Below are 19,820 nucleotides of genomic sequence, written 5' to 3'. Positions count from 1 at the left end.
ATAGATACTGTGTTGTTCTACCCAATGTTGTTTAGCACCTGCATCAAATGCTTAATACTAAAGATTTTTATTTGAGATGGTCAGCAACATGATGTGACTGTGGTGTGCTCTTCCACTGAAGAATACGGTATCTCTGTGCATCTTTAATCCTGCATAGGGCGCATCAGTGGTTTATATTGTCAGTTCCTGATATATTTGTTGCTTCTTGCACACTCAGCTATATGTCACTTAGCCACCTTGCTATCTCACAAACCTTCTGCACCATGCCTGTCAGTGTATAAAACAGCAGAAACCTCTATTCCAGATGGTCTCTTGCATCCATTTGGATCTGCTCCAAATAATTGCAGTTTATGCTTTCATGACTTCCCCAAGAGAGGATTTTCCTTCTTTCCTTTTCCTCTTTGTTTCTTAGCCAGTCTGGCATCGGGCATTTCCCATCAATTACTGTACAACCAAGCAACTACTGATACTGTAGACAGCATATAAATAGGTGACATTTAGCTGGAGTTATCAGTGATGCCTACCTCCTTTTCTGTAGTTTCCTCTGGATCAGCAGCTTTGTAATCGTGACTGAGATATGTCCATAGCTAAGAGCAAGAACTGAGCAACCAGCTGTCCCTCCTACAAGAGTATGGACGTTTAATAATGCATGCATTGATAGCGTTTATAATATCAGGATTTGCCCAGATATGTAATCCTGCTGATCTCTATCTGTCACTACATGTATATTATTTATGCTTCATTATAATGTGGAATTCTGGTAGAACACAGTAGGTAAAATGTGCTTACCATGTGACCAATAATTAGCTGTAAATACAAAAGAAAATTATGTAATATTTTTATTTGTTATCCTTACTGGTGCTTAGAACATTGCACAACTGCAAAAATATCAAAGTGTTGGTACCCAATAAGGAATTACACCCATTTTCTTGTGACACTTTACATGACACAATTGATAATAAGATCATTGGCAAATCATTACTGCTTTTTCTGCTGCTTTCTGGTGGAAAGAAACTTACTGTAGCTGTTTTAAGTTTAACCCATGTTACCTGCAGGAGACTGATTTGAACCTTTCATACTTTTAAAAGAAGCTATTAATTGGTCTTTCACAGCACTCTATTTTGTAAGTGTGATTGATGTATTAGGCAGGGTCTGCATAATTCAGAGGTTTACCTTGATGCTGCAAAGGTGGTGACATGTATAAGTGCTGTATTTAAACCCAAAGGCATCAGAGATATTAAACAACAATACTTTGGAAATTAGCTTACAGTACCAGTAATTTGGGTGTATAAGTTAATATTGATACCCTAAAGTAATATTTTTTTAATGGATCAATCTCCATAGCAGCATATTTTCTACATAATTTACTTGCTTGTATGTTAGAATTAACTGCACCCATAACTATTTACCCTATTCAGATCTGGCTGCAATGCGAATTACCAAGGTATAGTACAGAGCACACTTCCCTCCTCTCATGGTACATCCAGGAGACTCACAATTTTCGGGGAGTCCCGAAAGATTCCTGAGAGAGCAGGTCACCCTCACGCATCCCGCCCATGTCCTAGTGACATGTGCAGGAAGGTGGTGGGGCATGTTGACCCAATTCTCAGCAAACATTGGCCAGTGTAATCTGAGCAATGGCACTATTTGCGTCACTCTGCCAACTGCACAGGCAACATCCATCTCCCCTACAGAAAGTCCTGGATTGGTGTTTAATAAAGTAGGTAAGTATCATACAGGGCATACACCTCTTATGTGTGTCTGATAATAACAGGACGGAACTGGACACTGACATCTCCATGGTGCATTTGACTGTACTTTTTTGAGAAGTATGTGTTATATGTAACAGCACACTAAAGCATAGAGCTATACTGTACATCAGGGGTGGGAAACCTTTTTTCTACCGAGGGCCATTTGGATATTTATAAAATCCTTCGGGGGCCATACAAGTCTGCCCCGGCGCGCGCCAAAAAAATGGGTGTGGACAGTTAAAATGGGACGTGATACACATATGCCCCCAATAGTGCAGTGCCAGGTATACAAATGCCCCTCACAGTGCCAGGTATACAGATGCCCCCACAGTGCCAGGTATACAAATGCCCCCACAGTGCCAGGTATACAAATGCCCCTCACAGTGCCAGGCATACAGATGCCCCCACAGTGCCAGGTATACAAATGCCCCCACAGTGCCAGGTATACAGATGCCCCCACAGTGCCAGGTATACAGATGCCCCCACAGTGCCAGGTATACAGATGCCCCCCCCCCCCCGTCCCCATCCTGCTTACAGATCCTTTTGGCGGGGACACGGAGGAGAGCGCTGCTATGTTGGGTGGCGGCGTGTAAGACTTGAAACCAGCCGCCGGTTCGAGAGCCAATCAGAGCTCGCGGACCGGCAGCCGCGGCTCCTGATTGGCTGCCGTTCCGCAAGCTCTGATTGGCTCATGAACCGGCGGCTGGTTTCAAGTCCTACACGCCGCCGCTGCCCGACAATAGCCGCGCTCTCCTCCGTGTGGTGACAGCTGAGACACGCTGCCGCCGGACTGTGCGGCGGCATGTCTCACTGAGAGGAGCGGGTGGGCCGGACCAAACGGCTTCGCGGGCCTTATACGGACCGCGGGCCGGAGGTTCCCCACCCCTGCTGTACATGTAGCAGGTAACATTGCGTCAGGAGATGAGAAGGGGAAAAGCCATTGTGTCATTATCAGGCAGAGGAGGGATGCTATTCCTGCGTGCTCCACAATTATCTCACTTTGCGGCTAGCACTGTCATCCAAAAAGTGCATGCCCAGCCGCGGTGTGACGTCACTAAGCGATATTGTCGTCATAACCCTCAGTGTGTACGCACTGCCGCCGACCGCTCTGGCAGGGAAGGAAGGGAACACACGTGGTGACGTTGCTCATAGAGCACATCGCCTAGTGTGTACCAACCTTTAAGTCTATTTCATTTGAGTGTTAAATTGCTGCATAAAGTTGTATCATCACTTATGAAAAGCTTGGAGGTGACAACAAGGATATTTTTAATATGACATAGAAATAAAGACATCCTCACATCATAAACATGTAACTACTGATTATTATTGATAGCATGTTTAGGAAATACTGTATATAGAGATTAACCAATGTGAATGAAGCTTATTAAAAAGCTAAGAAGATGGTCTTTGAAGTGAATATATCACTTGAAGCTTTATCCCCCAGCTGAACAATTATTCCTATGTGATTTACAATTGCATTTAAAAAAAAAACAGTTTTTAATTGGAAATACTGTATATTCCAGATGAGCAGTCCTTCATTACTGAGCTACTGGATTGTACTAAAGATTATTGGTGTTTAGTCCTTTTCACATTATATAACATTGTATCAGATAATCTTGCAGTGTCTTGCTGTAACCCACCATTGTGCTGCTCACAGGACCTGATCCGGAGGGACATCCTTTACTACAAGGGTCGCATGGACATGGATAAATTTGAGGTTATAGAGGTGGATGATGGACGAGATGAGGACTTCAATGTGAATGTGAAGAATGCCTTTAAACTGCATAACAAGGAAACCGAGGAAATGCACCTTTACTTTGCCAAGAAGCTAGAGGAGAAGCTGAGATGGCTGCGTGCCTTCCGGGAAGAGAGGAAGATGGTGCAGGAAGATGAGAAGATTGGTAATACTCTTGTGCTTGGCAGACTGAATACTAATATTTATGTGTCTCATGGGCAAATATTATATTCTTTTTCATTTATTTTAAACCAAATTTCTGTATGTTTAATCAATGTCACTAGTACAGTAGCAGTCTTATAGGTAGTGCTTTACAAAATGACTCTGGGGCAAGAGTAGGAATGGCCATCGACCATCGATGATTAAAAATCATCGATGGTTTATGGCCGATGTAGAATATTTTTGCCATCGGTGGGGGAGAACCAGATGGTTTCCCTCCATCGATGGAAAGGTATAACCAAATACTTTTTTTTTTAATGTGGTGCCAGGACACGGAGCATAGCTCCACCCCTGACACCCGCTAAGCCCTGCCCCTGGTTTTTCATTGGTCCGCGGACCAGTCAGCACCTTTTAGTGGTGGCCATCGAGTGGTGCAAACCATCAATGGTTCACCATAGATGGTTTGTGTACCATCGATGGTGATCATTGATGGCATCATCGATGGCAACCATCAATGGACACCCCACCGATGGCGATCCCTAGGCAAGAGCATGAAGAAGATTAACTACTAGCTGGGAGGACCGGACTTGCTACTTAATATTGCAAGATACACTGTAAAATAAGGTGTGGACTGGTGAGATCAATGTTGGGTAAAATATTTCCTACTGTAGTGTATAGCTTTCATACAGCACAAATGTCTCTCTATATACAATTGATCAATAATTTGAAGAACATTCATTATTTACAGGAGGGATAAAACATTTAATCAATATACAGATGTGTTTTCATAAACCTATCCCTTTCCCCCAATAAGGCATGAGATGCATGCTGTGAAATTTTTCTTAATTTTACTGCTTTTTCCTTCATTTTTGCGTCTAAGTTCACATCTAGAATGCTGTGTATTTAGGGTGTCTAGGTTCGCATATACAGTAGAATGCTAGGGATTTAGGGCATCTCAATTCACATATAGAATGCTAGGTATTTAGGGCATCTGAGCGCATATAGAATGCTAGGGATTTAGGGTGTCTAAGTTCGCATATAGAATGCTGGGTACTTAGGGTGTCTAAGTTAGCATGTAGAATGCTAGGGATTTAGGACATCTAAATTTGCATATAGAATGCTAGGAATTTAGGGTGTCTGAATTCGCATATAGAGTGCTAGGGATTCAGGGCATCTAAATTAGCATATAAAATACTGCGTATTTAGGGCATCTGAGTTTGCATATATAAATCTAGGGATGTAGGGCGTCTAAATTCATAAATATAAAATGTTAGGGATTTAGGGCATCTAAATTCGCATATAGAATGCTAGGGATTTAGGGTGTCTAAGTTCACATATATAATGCTAGGGATTTAGGGCTTCTAAGTTCACATTTAGAATGCTAGGTATTTAGGGTGTCTAAATTCACATTTAGAATGCTGGGTATTTAGAGTGTCTAAATTCGCAAATAGAATGCTAGGGATTTAGGGCATCTAAATTCGCATATAGAATGCTAGGGATTTACTGTAGGGCATCTAAATTCACATTTAGAATGCTGGGTATTTAGGGTGTCTAAGTTCGCAAATAGAGTGCTAGTGATTTAGGGTGTCTGAATTCACATATATAGAATGCTAGGGATTTAGGGCGTCTGAATTCACATATATAGAATGCTAGGGATTTAGGGTGTCTAAGTTCGCATATAGAATGCTAGGGATTTAGGGCGTCTAAATTAGTATATAAAATGCTAGGTATTTAGGGTGTCTGAGTTTGCATATAGAATGCTAGGGATTTAGGGCGTCTGAATTCACATATTGGGGGAGATTCAAATGTTTGAAAAGTCAGTTTCTCCTATCTAATAGACAGGAAAAAACAGACTCCCAACCGACTTTTCAAACATTTGAAGTCCACCCATAGGGTGTCTAAGTTCACATATAAAATGCTAGGGTTATGATGCGTCTAAATTCGTATATAGAATGCTAGGTATATAAGGCATCTAAATTCACATATAGAATGCTATGTATTTAGAGCGTCTAAGTTCGCATTTAGAATGCTGGGTATTTACGGCATCTAAATTTGCATATAGGGCGGGATTCAAATCTTTTATTACCCCCGATCTCCCGTCTAAAGTGACGGGAGGCCGCGGGGCGATATTCTATGGCCCCCCGTTATCGCGCTGATTGCGCCCATGAGAGACGGGTTTAGCCGCGTAAAGCAGCTAAACCCGACTAAACACATGGGCGCGATCATGAAAAGTACCGTTTTGACGTCCAAACGGGTCACTTTTTGCACGTTTCAGCTCACCACCCATGGGTGAATGCTGATTATCGCAGTAACATTTGAATACTGCTGGCGGGCCCGATGGGGGCAGGAGGGGGGGACAGAAGATTTGAATCTTGCCAAGTGAATGCTAGAGATTTAGGGTGCCTAAGTTCACATTTAGAATTCTGGATATTTAGGGTGTCTAAGTTCACATATAGAATGCTAGGGATTTAGGGCGTCTAAATTTGAACTGTATATAAAACGCTAGGAATTTGGGGTGTCTGAGTTTGCATATAGAATGCTAGCGATTTAGGGCATCTAAATTCGCATATAGAATGCTAGGGATTTAGGGCGTCCTAAGTTCGCATATAGAATGCTAGAGATTTAGGGCGTCCTAAATTCACATATAGAATGCTAGGGATTTAGGGTCCTAAGTTCGCATATAGAATGCTGGGTATTAAGGGTATCTGAATTCGCATATAGAATGCTATGTATTTAGGGCATCTGAGTTCGCATATAGAATGCTGGGTATTTAGGGTGTCTGAGTTCGCATATAGAATGCTGGGTATTTAGGGTGTCTGAGTTCGCATATAGAATGCTAGGGATTTAGGGTGTCTAAATAATATAAAATGCTAGGTTTTTAGGGCGTCTGAGTTCGCATATAGAATTCTAGGAATTTAGGTCATCTAAGTTCGCATATAGAATACTAGGGATTTAGAAGTAGTTTTTCTGTCGTAAAAGAGTTAGTATAAAGTTGCATATAAAGCATAATTATGCATGGTGCAGGTCACTCGTATTGGACGTGTATTTTCCCTTTTTTCACAGACTGCTTTCCTTTTCCCCAGTGTGCTACTTTTTCCTCAATTTTGATTCTTGTTTTTAGGGGGTCATTCAGAGTTAATCGCTAGCTGCCGTTGTTCTCTGCATAGCGATCAGTGAAAAAAATGGCTAATCTGTGCATGCACCGCAATGCGCATGCGCAACGTACGGGTACAAAGAGCATCGTGGTTTTGTACAGGTTCTAGCGAAGCTTTCAGTCGCACAGCCGATCACAAGGAGATTGATAGGAAGAGGGCATTTCTGGGTGTCAACTGACCGTTTTCTGGGAGTGCTTGGAAAAATGCAGGCGTGGCCGGGCGTTTGCTGGGTGGGTATCTGACGTCATTAGCGTGTCACTCGTCGCAGCAATCATCCTACAGGATAAGTAACTACAGGGCTAGTCTTGTTTTGCACAAAATGTGTTTGCAGGCGCTCTGCTGCACAGGCGTTCGCACTTCTGCAAAGCGAAAATACACTCCCCCGTGGGCGGCGACTATGCGTTTGCACGGCTGCTAAAAGTAGCTAGCGAGAGCGATCAACTTGGAATGACCCCCTTAGTCTAGTACACTAGGTACTTAGGATGGTATTTATCAAAGCTTGTAGAGAAATAACTCACACAACCTGGACAGTGAGAGTGGCATTTTTATTCCAAAGAAATTGGTGTAAAGTCGCAGATTAAGTTTAACGATGCATGGTGACAGTCACTTGTTTTGTACCTGTCTTTTGCCCTTTTGACCTGGACTGTGTATTTTTTCATCCATCTTGCTATTTTTTTTAAAATAATTTTGCATCTTAGTTCACTTACAGTGTACAAAGGGGGTCATTCCGAGTTGATCGCATGCTAGCAGTTTTTAGCAGCTGTGCAAATGCATTGTCACCACCCACCGGGAGTGTATTTTCGCTTTGCAGAAGTGCGAACGCCTGTGCAGCAGAGCGCCTGCAAACACACTTTGTGCAAAACAAGACCAGCCCTGTACTTACTGTTCGTGTGCGTTGATTCTACGGTTGGAGGGTTGGCTTTTGACGTCACACACGCGCCCAGCGTTCGCCCAGCCACGCCTGTGTTTTACCTGGCACGCCTGCGTTTATCTAAGCACTCCCTGAAAATGGTCAGTTGACACCCAGAAACACCCCTTTCCTGTCAATCTTCTTGCGGCCGCCAGTGCGAATGAAAACGTCGCTAGAACCTGTGCAAAACCACAAAGGACTTTGTACCCGTACGTTGCGCGTGTGCATTGCGGTGCATACGCATGCGCAGAAATGCCGATTTTTAGCCTGATCGCTGCGCTGTGAACAACGGCAGCTAGCGATCAACTCTGAATGACCCCCCTAAGTACTTAAGGTTAGTGTTGTGATGCAGCTAAGGCACAAAGTCTTGGGGGTAAATTTACTAAGATGGGAGTTCTATTTCAGATGGGATGTTGCCCATAGCAACCAATCAGATACCAGGTATTATCTTCTAGAAGGTGCTAGATAAATGAGAAGTAGGATCTGATTGGTTGCTATGGGCAACATCCCATCTGAAATAGAACTCCCATCTTAGTAAATTTACCCCTTGGTGTGTTAAATGGGTCTATTTGATGTGATTTGAAGATAACTGTATATGGGCATGTCTGTAGGCAAGGTTTAAAGAATGGATATTTGTGGATTACTAACCTTATTTACATAAGTAAGTGGGCTTATTTTGACACAATAATGAGTTCTGATAGATATGAGTGTAATAAGAAAGCACTGCATTTGCCTTTTTTTGTCATTATTCAGTATGTTGCATTTCTTGAAGCATGTGGCAATGAGAAACATTTAGGTAATAAGTTTACTATACTACCATTTGTCTGAAGCAAGGGGTTAATTCAGAGTTGATCGCAGCAGCAAATTTGTTAGCAATTGGGCAAAACCATGTGCAGTGCAGGTGGGGCAGATATAACATGTGCACAGAGAGTTATAGGCCCTACACATTGGCCGATCCGCCGCCGAGCTGCCAGACGGCGGATACGGCCGATGGGCGACCCGGCGGCGGGGGGGGCAGTGACGGGGGGAGTGAAGTTTCTTCACTCCCCCCGTCACCCGGCTGCATTGAAGTGCAGGCAAATATGGACGAGATCGTCCATATTGGCCTGCATGTACAGCCGACGGGGGACCAGCGATGAACGAGCGCGGGGCCGCACATCGTTCATCGCTGGAGCCTCCACACTGCACGATATGAACGTTATCTCGTTCATTAATGAACGAGATCGTTCATATTGTGCAGTCATGTCGGCCAGTGTGTAGGGCCCTTTAGATTTGGGTGGGGTGTGTTCAAACTGAAATCTAAATTGCAGTGTAAAAATAAAGCAGCCAGTATTTACCCTGCACAGAGACAAAATAGCCCACCCAAATCTAACTAGCTCTGCAAATGTTATATCTGCCTCCCCTGCAGTGCACATAATGGGTAATTCAGACCTGATCGTAGATGTTCTAAATTTAGCACATCTACGATCAGCTTCCCTGACATGCGTGGGGGGGTGGATGCCCAGCACAGAGCCAGTCAGCCCCGCATGTCAGGCCCTACTCGGTTGTACAAGTCCAAAAACATCGCACAGCGACGATGCTTTTGTACTGTGGGAGTAGCACCCGGCCAGCGCAGCTCCTGCACACTGGCAGGGAGCTACTCGTCGCTGCCCGGGTCGCAGCGGCTGCGTGTGATGTCACGCAGCCGCCGTGGCCTGCCTCCCCAACGGTCTGGACACACCTGCGTTGCCCGGACCGCACCCACTAAACGGCAACCAATCACTGCCGGCCCGCCCAGCGACCGTATCTGCCTGTTAATCAGGCAGAGCCGATCGCAGGGCTAAGACAGCCGTCGGCTGTCTACCAAGCGCCGACGCACTGCGGCGCTGGCGCATGCGCACTTCAGACCTGATCGCTGCTGTGTGAACACGCACAGCAGCGATCAGGTCTGAAGTAGCCCCACGGTTTTGCCCAACTGTTAACAAATTTGCTGCTGCAATCAACTCTGAATAACCCCCCAAATAACTTGCATCAAACTTTCTAAAGACAGCTTGCTACTTATTACATGCCTAATGGAACGTACAGTTTCTTCTGGTGTAGGTTCTGTAAAGCACAGGAAAGGACACCAAATAACTGATTAATATCAATTCCACCATTTACACTAAGTAGATGCTAGAGGGCTAACACTTCCAAATAAAAGATACACATAACAATAGCATATTTTATGCCTTTACTGAATGCTTAGTTCAAGGCATCTCAAGATGCAAACAGCTCTGCACCAATAGCATCAGTGCCTGGCTTATGTCAGGTGTACTTACAGGCCACAGCCAGATACACTTACCCCATTCAGATGAGAAGCACCAGATATTTGATTAACATTTGTTTTAATAACGAAAAACACATTTGCTATTACTGAATGTTCTCTTTAAATAAACTCTCTGCAATACAGTCAGTATAAATGAAAGCTGCAAAAAAAAAAGTACAGTACGCTAAATATCCCCACAGAATCACATAATATTCTCATTCTTCAGAGGTGAAGCCTTGATCAATTATTAGAAGCTGCCAGCTTGTTATGACAAGCCTCATCATCATCCATGTTTTTTTCATCAGCTCTTAGCACCTGCAAGTAATATGGCTACTGCCAGGTGTATCGGTGCCTCCGTGCAGGCCTGCAATTATGCCAAGATACCCTTATTATATTCAGATGGGTATGAAAGTCTTTCTTTTTCTCCTTTGATACACACTATAATCGGATGGTGACTGTCCTTTCCTCCCCTGTTCCGCCTCTTTAAGAGTAAAGAGGTACAAGTGTCTAATCTGCAAATGCACGTAGATATACATTTTATTAATTTGTTTTTGTGGGCATGTATTTGTGTATGCTATACTAACTAAGGAAAAGGGCATAGAAGCAACTCAATATAAGCACTGAGAGGTTATTGTCTGCACTGTACTGATTAGGAGGAATGTTTTCATCACTTCCAGCTTTATAGGGACTAGCCTAAGAAGGGATACATATGATATCCCGACAGATGGGATTCCGTCTGCCACTATACCGACAGCGGCATCCTGTCTGCTGGAATCCTGATAGCGAAGCAGCGAGTCCCCCTTGCGGGCTCGCTGTGCTTGACACGCATCGGGACCCCCCCCCCCCCCCCCCCTGTATCCAGTTAAGCAATTACAAGTTGCCACTTACCTTAATTAGTTCCTAATTATTACCTTCTGAAGTGGTGTCTTCTTCCTCTGGATCCCTACTGGCTGGTCTTCGGCACCAGGTGTGTGTGTGTGTGTGTGTGTGTGTGCGTGCGTGCGTGCGTGCGTGCGTGCGTGCGTGACCACCGTGTTTCTGGAGGGAGGTAGCAGCAGGGAGGACTACATCTCTAAGCAGTCCCCTCCCCTTCCAGCATTCTCCTCTGCAGTGAAAAGATGGAGGTGAGATGACCAGGGGCCGTATAGACCACTTGACCGGCTGGAACAAACAGGTAAGTATCCAATCTTTTTTTGTTTTTAAATCACCCCACATGATTTTAGCTGGAAAAAAAACTGCAACCAATTTTTTAATTTGGATACTGTGGGTATCAGTAGCACACATACCTGTAGCAATCCAATATTGGGCGTGAGTCATTTTTGCTGCCAAAACCTTGAACCCATTTGGATATGCCCCTATGAGTAAAAAGCCAAAAGACAGGTCCAAAACAAGTGACCTGTAGCATGCATCGTTATACTTAATCTGCGACTTCATACCATTCCTTTGCTACAAATACACTAATCCTAAGTACCATGGGGGTCATTCCAAGTTGTTCGCTCGCTAGCAGTTTTTAGCAGCCGTGCAAATGCTATTCCGCCGCCCACTGGGAGTGTATGTTAGCTTAGCAGAAGTGCGAACGAAAGGATCGCAGAGCACCTACAAAAAAACTTTGTGCAGTTTCAGAGTAGCTCCAGACCTACTCAGCGCTTGCGATCACTTCAGACTATTCAGTTGCTGTTTTGATGTCACGAACACGCCCTGCGTTCGCCCAGCCACGCCTGCATTTTTCCTGGCACGCCTGCGTTTTTCCGAACACTCCCTGAAAACGGTCAGTTGACACCCAGAAACGCCCTCTTCCTGTCAATTACTCTGCGGCAGCAGTGCGACTGAATAGCTTCGCTAGTCCTTGTGTGAAACTACATCATTCGTTGTAATGGTACGACGTGTGTGCGCATTGCGCCGCATGCGCAGAAGTGCTGATTTTTTGCCTGATCGTTGCGCAGCGACCGAAATCTGCTAGCGAACGGAATGACCCCCCTAGTGCACTATAAGCAAAGTAAGATGCAAAATTGAGGAAGCAGTAGCAAAATTGAGGAAAAGGGGCCTAATTTGGGATGGATCGCATTCGTGATCCAGCTGGCAGTTACCGACCGAACGGGTCCTAGAGTCTCATCGCAGGGATGCAAACACCTCTGCCTGCTGTGACAGATGAACATTGGGGGTAATTCCAAGTTGATCGCAGCAGGAATTTCTTTTAGCAGTTGGGTAAAACCATGTACACTGCAGGGGAGGCAGATATAACATGTGCAGAGAGAGTTAGATTTGGGTGGGTTATTTTATTTCTGTGCAGGGTAAATACTGGCTGCTTTATTTTTACACTGCAAATTAGATTGCAGATTGAACACACCACACCCAAATCTAACTCTCTCTGCACATGTTATATCTGCCTCCCCTGCAGTGCACATGGTTTTGCCCAACTGCTAACAAAAATGTACAGTATGTAAGTAATGTATATAAATGAGAGACACCCATACACAAACAAACCCTCTCTGGCATTATGCTGCGCTTAGTTCTTTAGGACACCCCTCATTGTGGCATTGGTGAAGCTAGATACACCCTTTGAGCGGGACTGACACACCCTCTCAGTGGCGCAGAGCATTCTACTGCAAAATCTCCCTGAAACTATTTATCAAAAAGGGACAGGAGCCTTATCATGCGGTGGTAGATTGTGTGCTTAGAATGTGCAGTGCTGGTGCTATTACAGTATGTTTGTGTATTTATTTATTATGGTATGTTTAACCTTTTCCTGACCACTTGCCTTATTTATATTATTGAAATATGTTTGATGCAGCCTATACTATAGACAATCTATGAATATTAATACTGTATTCCATACAGTATCCAGTGTATAAAAATACTAATATTTACATTAATGTCCAGGGTAGTTACTAGGTTTTTCTACCGTTCTCCCAGATTCCCACACTTGCTCCAATGTTCCACAGAATGGCATATTGTCAGTTGTATTTGAAAACCCCCCCACTAGAATTCCTGCGTTAGCCACTGCATCTGTACTATACTTTCCAATGAAAAAAGACATTAAATTTTTTTTCTAACAAAGTAAAAGAGCGTTCTCTTTTTGCTACATTTAAAATGCTAAATTGCATACTCTTTTGACAACATGTCACCTGGGAAGTGACGAGGAGTTGGTGAGCGGTGACGTCACCCAGGGCACTGGGCCCTTGGGGAGGCACAATTGCTGCCCCATGACACATGCATTTGGTCTGAAGGGTACTCAGAAAGACAGCATTGCAGCCTGTAGTATTATTATTATTATCCTTTATTTATATGGCGCCACAAGGGTTCCGCAGCGCCCAATTACAGAGTACAAATGCACATAAAAAATAGGAAAACAGTGACTTACAGTTGAATACAATATAGGACAAGTACAGGGCAACTAAGCATAACTACATCAGTAAACATAGAGATAAGTTCCAGGTGGTCAAAAAACTGTGGGATCTGGGCAGTTGAGGATTATTAAAGTAAGAAAAGTATAAGCACATGAGGGAAGAGGGCCCTACTCGTGAGAGCTTACATTCTAAGGGGAGGGGTAGACAGACAGGGGTGACACAGATGGGGTACATAGAGAGCGTGGAACAGAGAGAGCGAGAGTACTGCTGGAGATGCTGTTAGCACACACCCTGCATCATGTACAGCCCGCCGGAGTGTCCTAAGGCCTTCCTATACTCCCTGGTGGCCTCCTCCTCTGTGTGACATAATGACAGCAGGGGCTGGCGCAGGGCGCAAATTTGCTCTGCTTCAGTAGGGAGACACTCTGGGGGTGGAATAGGGATGACCAGTCATAGGCTGCAACCACAGATATTACAGCCTAGGATTGGTACTCCTGCATACAATATATACACTATATTCTACGTGGCCATTTTAAAATGACAAACTTAAATGTTTGTCCCCTAGGTACAGTAGTAGGGCAACTTTCAAGCAAAATAGACAATTTCTCTGACGTCCTAGTGGATGCTGGGAACTCCGTAAGGACCATGGGGAACAGCGGCTCCGCAGGAGACTGGGCACAACTAAAAGAAAGCTTTTAGACTACCTGGTGTGCACTGGCTCCTCCCACTATGACCCTCCTCCAAGCCTCAGTTAGATTTCTGTGCCCGGCCGAGCTGGATGCACACTAGGGGCTCTCCTGAGCTCCTAGAAAGAAAGTTTATTTTAGGTTTTTTATTTTACAGTGAGACCTGCTGGCAACAGGCTCACTGCATCGAGGGACTAAGGGGAGAAGAAGCGAACCTACCTGCTTGCAGCTAGCTTGGGCTTCTCAGGCTACTGGACACCATTAGCTCCAGAGGGATCGACCGCATGGAACTGGCCTTGGTGTTCGTTCCCGGAGCCGCGCCGCCGTCCCCCTTACAGAGCCAGAAGCAAGAAGAGGTCCGGAAAATCGGCGGCAGAAGACATCAGTCTTCACCAAGGTAGCGCACAGCACTGCAGCTGTGCGCCATTGCTCCTCATGCACACTTCACACTCCGGTCACTGAGGGTGCAGGGCGCTGGGGGGGGGGTTGCCCTGAGCAGCAATAAAAACACCTTGGCTGGCAAATATATCACAATATATAGCCCCAGAGGCTATATATGTGATAAATACCCCTGCCGGAATCCATAAAAAATCGGGAGAAAAGTCAGCGAAAAAGGGGCGGAGCTATCTCCCTCAGCACACTGGCGCCATCTTCTCTTCACAGTGCAGCTGGAAGACAGCTCCCCAGGCTCTCCCCTGTAGTTTGCAGGCTCAAAGGGTTAAAAAGAGAGGGGGGGCACTAAATTTAGGCGCAATATTGTATATACAAGCAGCTATTGGGAAAAATTCACTCAATATAGTGTTAATCCCTAAATTATATAGCGCTCTGGTGTGTGCTGGCATAGTCTCTCTCTGTCTCCCCAAAGGGCTGTGTGGGGTCCTGTCCTCAGTCAGAGCATTCCCTGTGTGTGTGCGGTGTGTCGGTACGGCTGTGTCGACATGTTTGATGAGGAGGCTTATGTGATGGCAGAGCAGATGCCGATAAATGTGATGTCGCCCCCTGTGGGGCCGACACCAGAGTGGATGGATAGGTGGAAGGTATAAACCGACAGTGTCAACTCCTTACATAAAAGGCTGGATGACGTAACAGCTATGGGACAGCCGGCTTCTCAGCCCACGCCTGCCCAGGCGTCTCAAAGGCCATCAGGGGCTCAAAAACGCCCGCTCCCTCAGATGGCAGACACAGATGTCGACACGGAGTCTGACTCCAGTGTCGACGAGGTTGAGACATATACACAATCCACTAGGAACATCCGTTACATGATCCCGGCAATAAAAAATGTGTTACACATTTCTGACATTAACCCAAGTACCACTAAAAAAGGGTTTTATGTTTGGGGAGAAAAAGCAGGCAGTGTTTTGTTCCCCCATCAAATGAGTGAATGAAGGGTGAAAAAGCGTGGGTTCCCCCGATAAGAAACTGGTAATTTCTAAAAAGTTACTGATGGCGTACCCTTTCCCGCCAGAGGATAAGTTACGCTGGGAGATATCCCCTAGGGTGGATAAGGCGCTCACACGTTTGTCAAAAAAGGTGGCACTGCCGTCTTAGGATACGGCCACTTTGAAGGTACCTGCTGATAAAAAGCAGGAGGCTATCCTGAAGTCTGTATTTACACACTCAGGTACTAGACTGAGACCTGCAGATAGTGCTGCTGCAGCGTGGTCTGTAACCCTGTCAAACAGGGATACTATTTTGCGAACATAAGACGTCGTCTTATATATGAGGGATGCACAGAGGGATATTTTGCCGGCTGGCATTCAGAATTAATGCAATGTCCATTCTGTCAGGAGGGTATTAGAGACCCGACACTGGACAGGTGATACTGACTTTAAAAGGCACATAGAGCCGTATAAGGGTGAGGAATTGTTTGGGGATGGTCTCTGGGACCTCGTATCCACAGCAACAGCTGGGAAGAAAATTTTTTACCTCAGGTTTCCTCACAGCCTAAGAAAGCACTGTATTATCAGGTACAGTCCTTTCGGCTTCAGAAAAGCAAGCGGGTCAAAGGCGCTTCCTTTCTGCACAGAGACGAGGGAAGAGGGAAAAAGCTGCACCAGTCAGCCAGTTCCCAGAATCAACATTCTTCCCCCGCTTCCTCTGAGTCCACCGCATGACGCGGGGGCTCCACATAGCCAGGTACGGTGGGGGGCCGCCTCAAACGATCAGTGGGCTCGCTCACAGGTGGATCCCTGGATCCTTCAAGTAGTATCTCAGGGGTACAAGCTGGAATTCGAGGCGTCTCCCCCCCGCCGTTTCCTCAAATCTGCCTTGCCGACAACTCCCTCAGGCAGGGAGGCTGTGCTAGAGGCAATTCACAAGCTGTATTCCCAGCAGGTGATAGTCAAGGTGCCCCTACTTCAACAAGGACGGGGTTACTATTCCACACTGTTTGTGGTACTGAAACCGGACGGTTCGGTGGGACCCATTTTAAATTTGAAATCCTTGAACACATACATAAAAAAATTCAAGTTCAAGATGGAATCGCTCAGGGCGGTTATTGCAAGCCTGGAGGAGGGGGATTACATGGTATCCCTGGACATCAAGGATGCTTACCTACATGTCCCCATTACCATCCTCACCAGGAGTACCTCAGATTTGTGGTACAGGATTGCCATTACCAATTCCAAACACTGCCGTTTGGACTGTCCACGGCACCGAGGGTCTTTACCAAGGTAATGGCAGAAATTATGATACTCCTTCGAAAAAAGGGAGTTTTAATTATCCCGTACTTGGACGATCTCCTTATAAAGGCGAGGTCAAAAGGAGCAGTTGTTGGTCGGAGTAGCACTATCTCGGGAAGTGCTACAACAGCACGGATGGATTCTATACATTCCAAAGTCACAGCTGGTTCCTACCACACGCCTACTGTTCCTGGGGATGATTCTGGACACAGAACAGAAAAAAGTGTTTCTCCCGCAGGAGAAAGCCAAGGAGCTGTCATCTCTAGTCAGAGACCTCCTGAAACCAAAACAGGTATCGGTGCATCACTGCACACGAGTCCTGGGAAAAATGGTAGCTTCTTACGAAGCAAAATTCCATTCGGCAGGTTCCATGCAAGAACCTTTCAGTGGGATCTCTTGGACAAGTGGTCGGGATCGCATCTTCAGATGCATCGGCTGATAACCCTGTCTCCAAGGACCAGGGTATCTCTACTGTGGTGGCTGCAGAGTGCTCATCTTCAAGAGGGCCGCAGATTCGGCATACAGGACTGGGTTCTGGTAACCACGGATGCCAGCCTTCGAGGCTGGGGGGCAGTCACACAGGGAAGAAATTTCCAAGGACTTTGGTCAAGTCAGGAGTCGTCCCTACACATAAATATTCTGGAACTGAGGGCCATTTACAATGCCCTAAGTCTGGCAAGGCCTCTGCTTCAAAACCAGCCGGTACTGATCCAATCAGACAACATCACGGCAGTCGCCCTTGTAAACCGACAGGGCGGCACAAGAAGCAGGATGGCGATGGCAGAAGCCACAAGGATTCTCCGATGGGCGGAGAATCACGTCTTAGCACTGTCAGCAGTGTTCATTCCGGGAGTGGACAACTGGGAAGCAGACTTCCTCAGCAGACACGACATACACCCGGGAGAGTGGGGACTTCATCCAGAAGTCTTCCAACTGTTGGTTAACCGTTGGGAAAGGCCACAGGTGGACATGATGGCGTCCCGCCTAAACAAAAAACTAGATATTGCGCCAGGTCAAGGGACCCTCAGGCAATAGCTGTGGATGCTCTAGTGACACCGTGGGTGTACCAGTCGGTTTATGTATTCCCTCCTCTGCCTCTCATACCAAAGGTACTGAGAATAATAAGAAAACGAGGAGTAAGAACGATACTCGTGGTTCCGGATGGGCCAAGAAGAGCTTGGTACCCAGAACTTCAAGAAATGATATCAGAGGACCCATGGCCTCTACCGCTCAGACAGGATCTGCTACAGCAGGGGCCCTGTCTCTTCCAAGACTTACCGCGGCTGCGTTTGACGGCATGGCGGTTGAATTCCGGATCCTAAAGGAAAAAGGTATTCCGGAGGAAGTCATTCCTACGCTGATAAAAGCCAGGAAAGAAGTAACCGCAAACCATTATCACCGTATTTGGCGAAAATATGTTACGTGGTGTGAGGCCAGGAAGGCCCCAACAGAGGAATTTCAGCTGGGTCGTTTTCTGCACTTCCTACAGTCAGGAGTGACTATGGGCCTAAACTTGGGTTCCATTAAGGTCCAGATTTCGGCTCTGTCGATTTTCTTCCAGAAAGAACTGGCTTCACTGCCTGGAGTTCAGACATTTGTAAAGGGAGTGCTACATATTCAGCCCCCTTTTGTGCCTCCTGTGGCACCTTGGGATCTCAACGTGGTGTTGAGTTTCCTAAAATCACATTGGTTTGAGCCACTTAAAACTGTGGATTTGAAATATCTCACGTGGAAAGTGGTCATGTTATTGGCCTTGGCTTCGGCCGGGCGTGTGTCAGAATTGGCGGCTTTGTCATGTAAAAGCCCTTATCTGATTTTCCATATGGATAGGGCAGAATTGAGGACTCGTCCCCAGTTTCTCCCTAAGGTGGTATCAGCTTTTCACTTAAACCAACCTATTGTAGTGCCTGCGGCTACTAGGGACTTGGAAGATTCCAAGTTACTGGACGTAGTCAGGGCCTTAAAAATTTATATTTCCAGGACGGCTGGAGTCAGGAAAACTGACTCGCTTTTTATCCTGTAGGCACCCAACAAAATAGGTGCTCCTGCTTCTAAGCAGACTATTGCTCGCTGAATTTGTAGCACAATTCAGCTGGAGCATTCGGCGGCTGGATTGCCGCATCCTAAATCAGTAAAAGCCCATTCCACGAGGAAAGTGAGCTCATCTTGGGCGGCTGCCCGAGGGGTCTCGGCTTTACAACTTTGCAGAGCTGCAACTTGGTCAGGGGCAAACATGTTTGCAAAATTCTACAAATTTGATACCCTGGCTGAGGAGGACCTTGAGTTCTCTCATTCGGTGCTGCAGAGTCATCCGCACTCTCCCGCCCGTTTGGGAGCTTTGGTATAATCCCCATGGTCCTTACGGAGTTCCCAGCATCCACTAGGACGTCAGAGAAAATAAGATTTTACTCACCGGTAAATCTATTTCTCGTAGTCCGTAGTGGATGCTGGGCGCCCATCCCAAGTGCGGATTGTCTGCAATACTTGTATGTAGTTATTGCCTAACTAAGGGTTATTGTTGAGCCATCTGTTGAGAGGCTCAGTTATATTTCATACTGTTAACTGGGTATAGTATCACAAGTTATACAGTGTGATTGGTGTGGCTGGTATGAGTCTTACCCGGGATTCAAAATCCTTCCTTATTGTGTCAGCTCTTCCGGGCACAGTATCCTAACTGAGGCTTGGAGGAGGGTCATAGTGGGAGGAGCCAGTGCACACCAGGTAGTCTAAAAGCTTTCTTTTAGTTGTGCCCAGTCTCCTGCGGAGCCGCTGTTCCCCATGGTCCTTACGGAGTTCCCAGCATCCACTACGGACTACGAGAAATAGATTTACCGGTGAGTAAAATCCTATTATTTTTATGAATGTCTGAGTCTTTGACTGCGATTAACTCACAAAGAAAGTTAACGAGATACCTAAGAGTTTGTACAATAATAATAGTGCACTGTTATGTTTGGCCAGATAGGTACTCTCGGTGTGAGCGGTTTGCAGAATGTGAATAAAGCTATCTATGTGTAATGCACATACTGTAAGTTACACGACCACCTTCCCCCACTTTTCTTGGACTTTAAAAATCTAGAGTGTGACTGTTTTAGAGGGACTGGAGAAACCAAAA

General features: G+C 45.7%; 1 protein-coding gene across 8 annotated transcripts in view; it reads left to right on the top strand.

Annotated features, from left to right (window-relative positions):
- Nucleotides 1–19,820, top strand: part of ARHGEF9 (Cdc42 guanine nucleotide exchange factor 9) — a 735,112-nt gene that overhangs the window by 695,738 nt on the left and 19,554 nt on the right. For all 8 annotated transcript variants that reach the window (XM_063937200.1, XM_063937199.1, XM_063937201.1 and 5 more), the window contains one exon: nucleotides 3,409–3,652. In XM_063937200.1, coding sequence (XP_063793270.1) covers nucleotides 3,409–3,652 — 244 coding nt within the window. The remainder of the gene's footprint in view (nucleotides 1–3,408; nucleotides 3,653–19,820) is intronic.

Source organism: Pseudophryne corroboree, chromosome 8 (assembly GCF_028390025.1).
Source record: "Pseudophryne corroboree isolate aPseCor3 chromosome 8, aPseCor3.hap2, whole genome shotgun sequence".
NCBI lineage: Eukaryota > Metazoa > Chordata > Amphibia > Anura > Myobatrachidae > Pseudophryne > Pseudophryne corroboree.
This window is presented reverse-complemented; position numbering and strand designations above follow the sequence as displayed.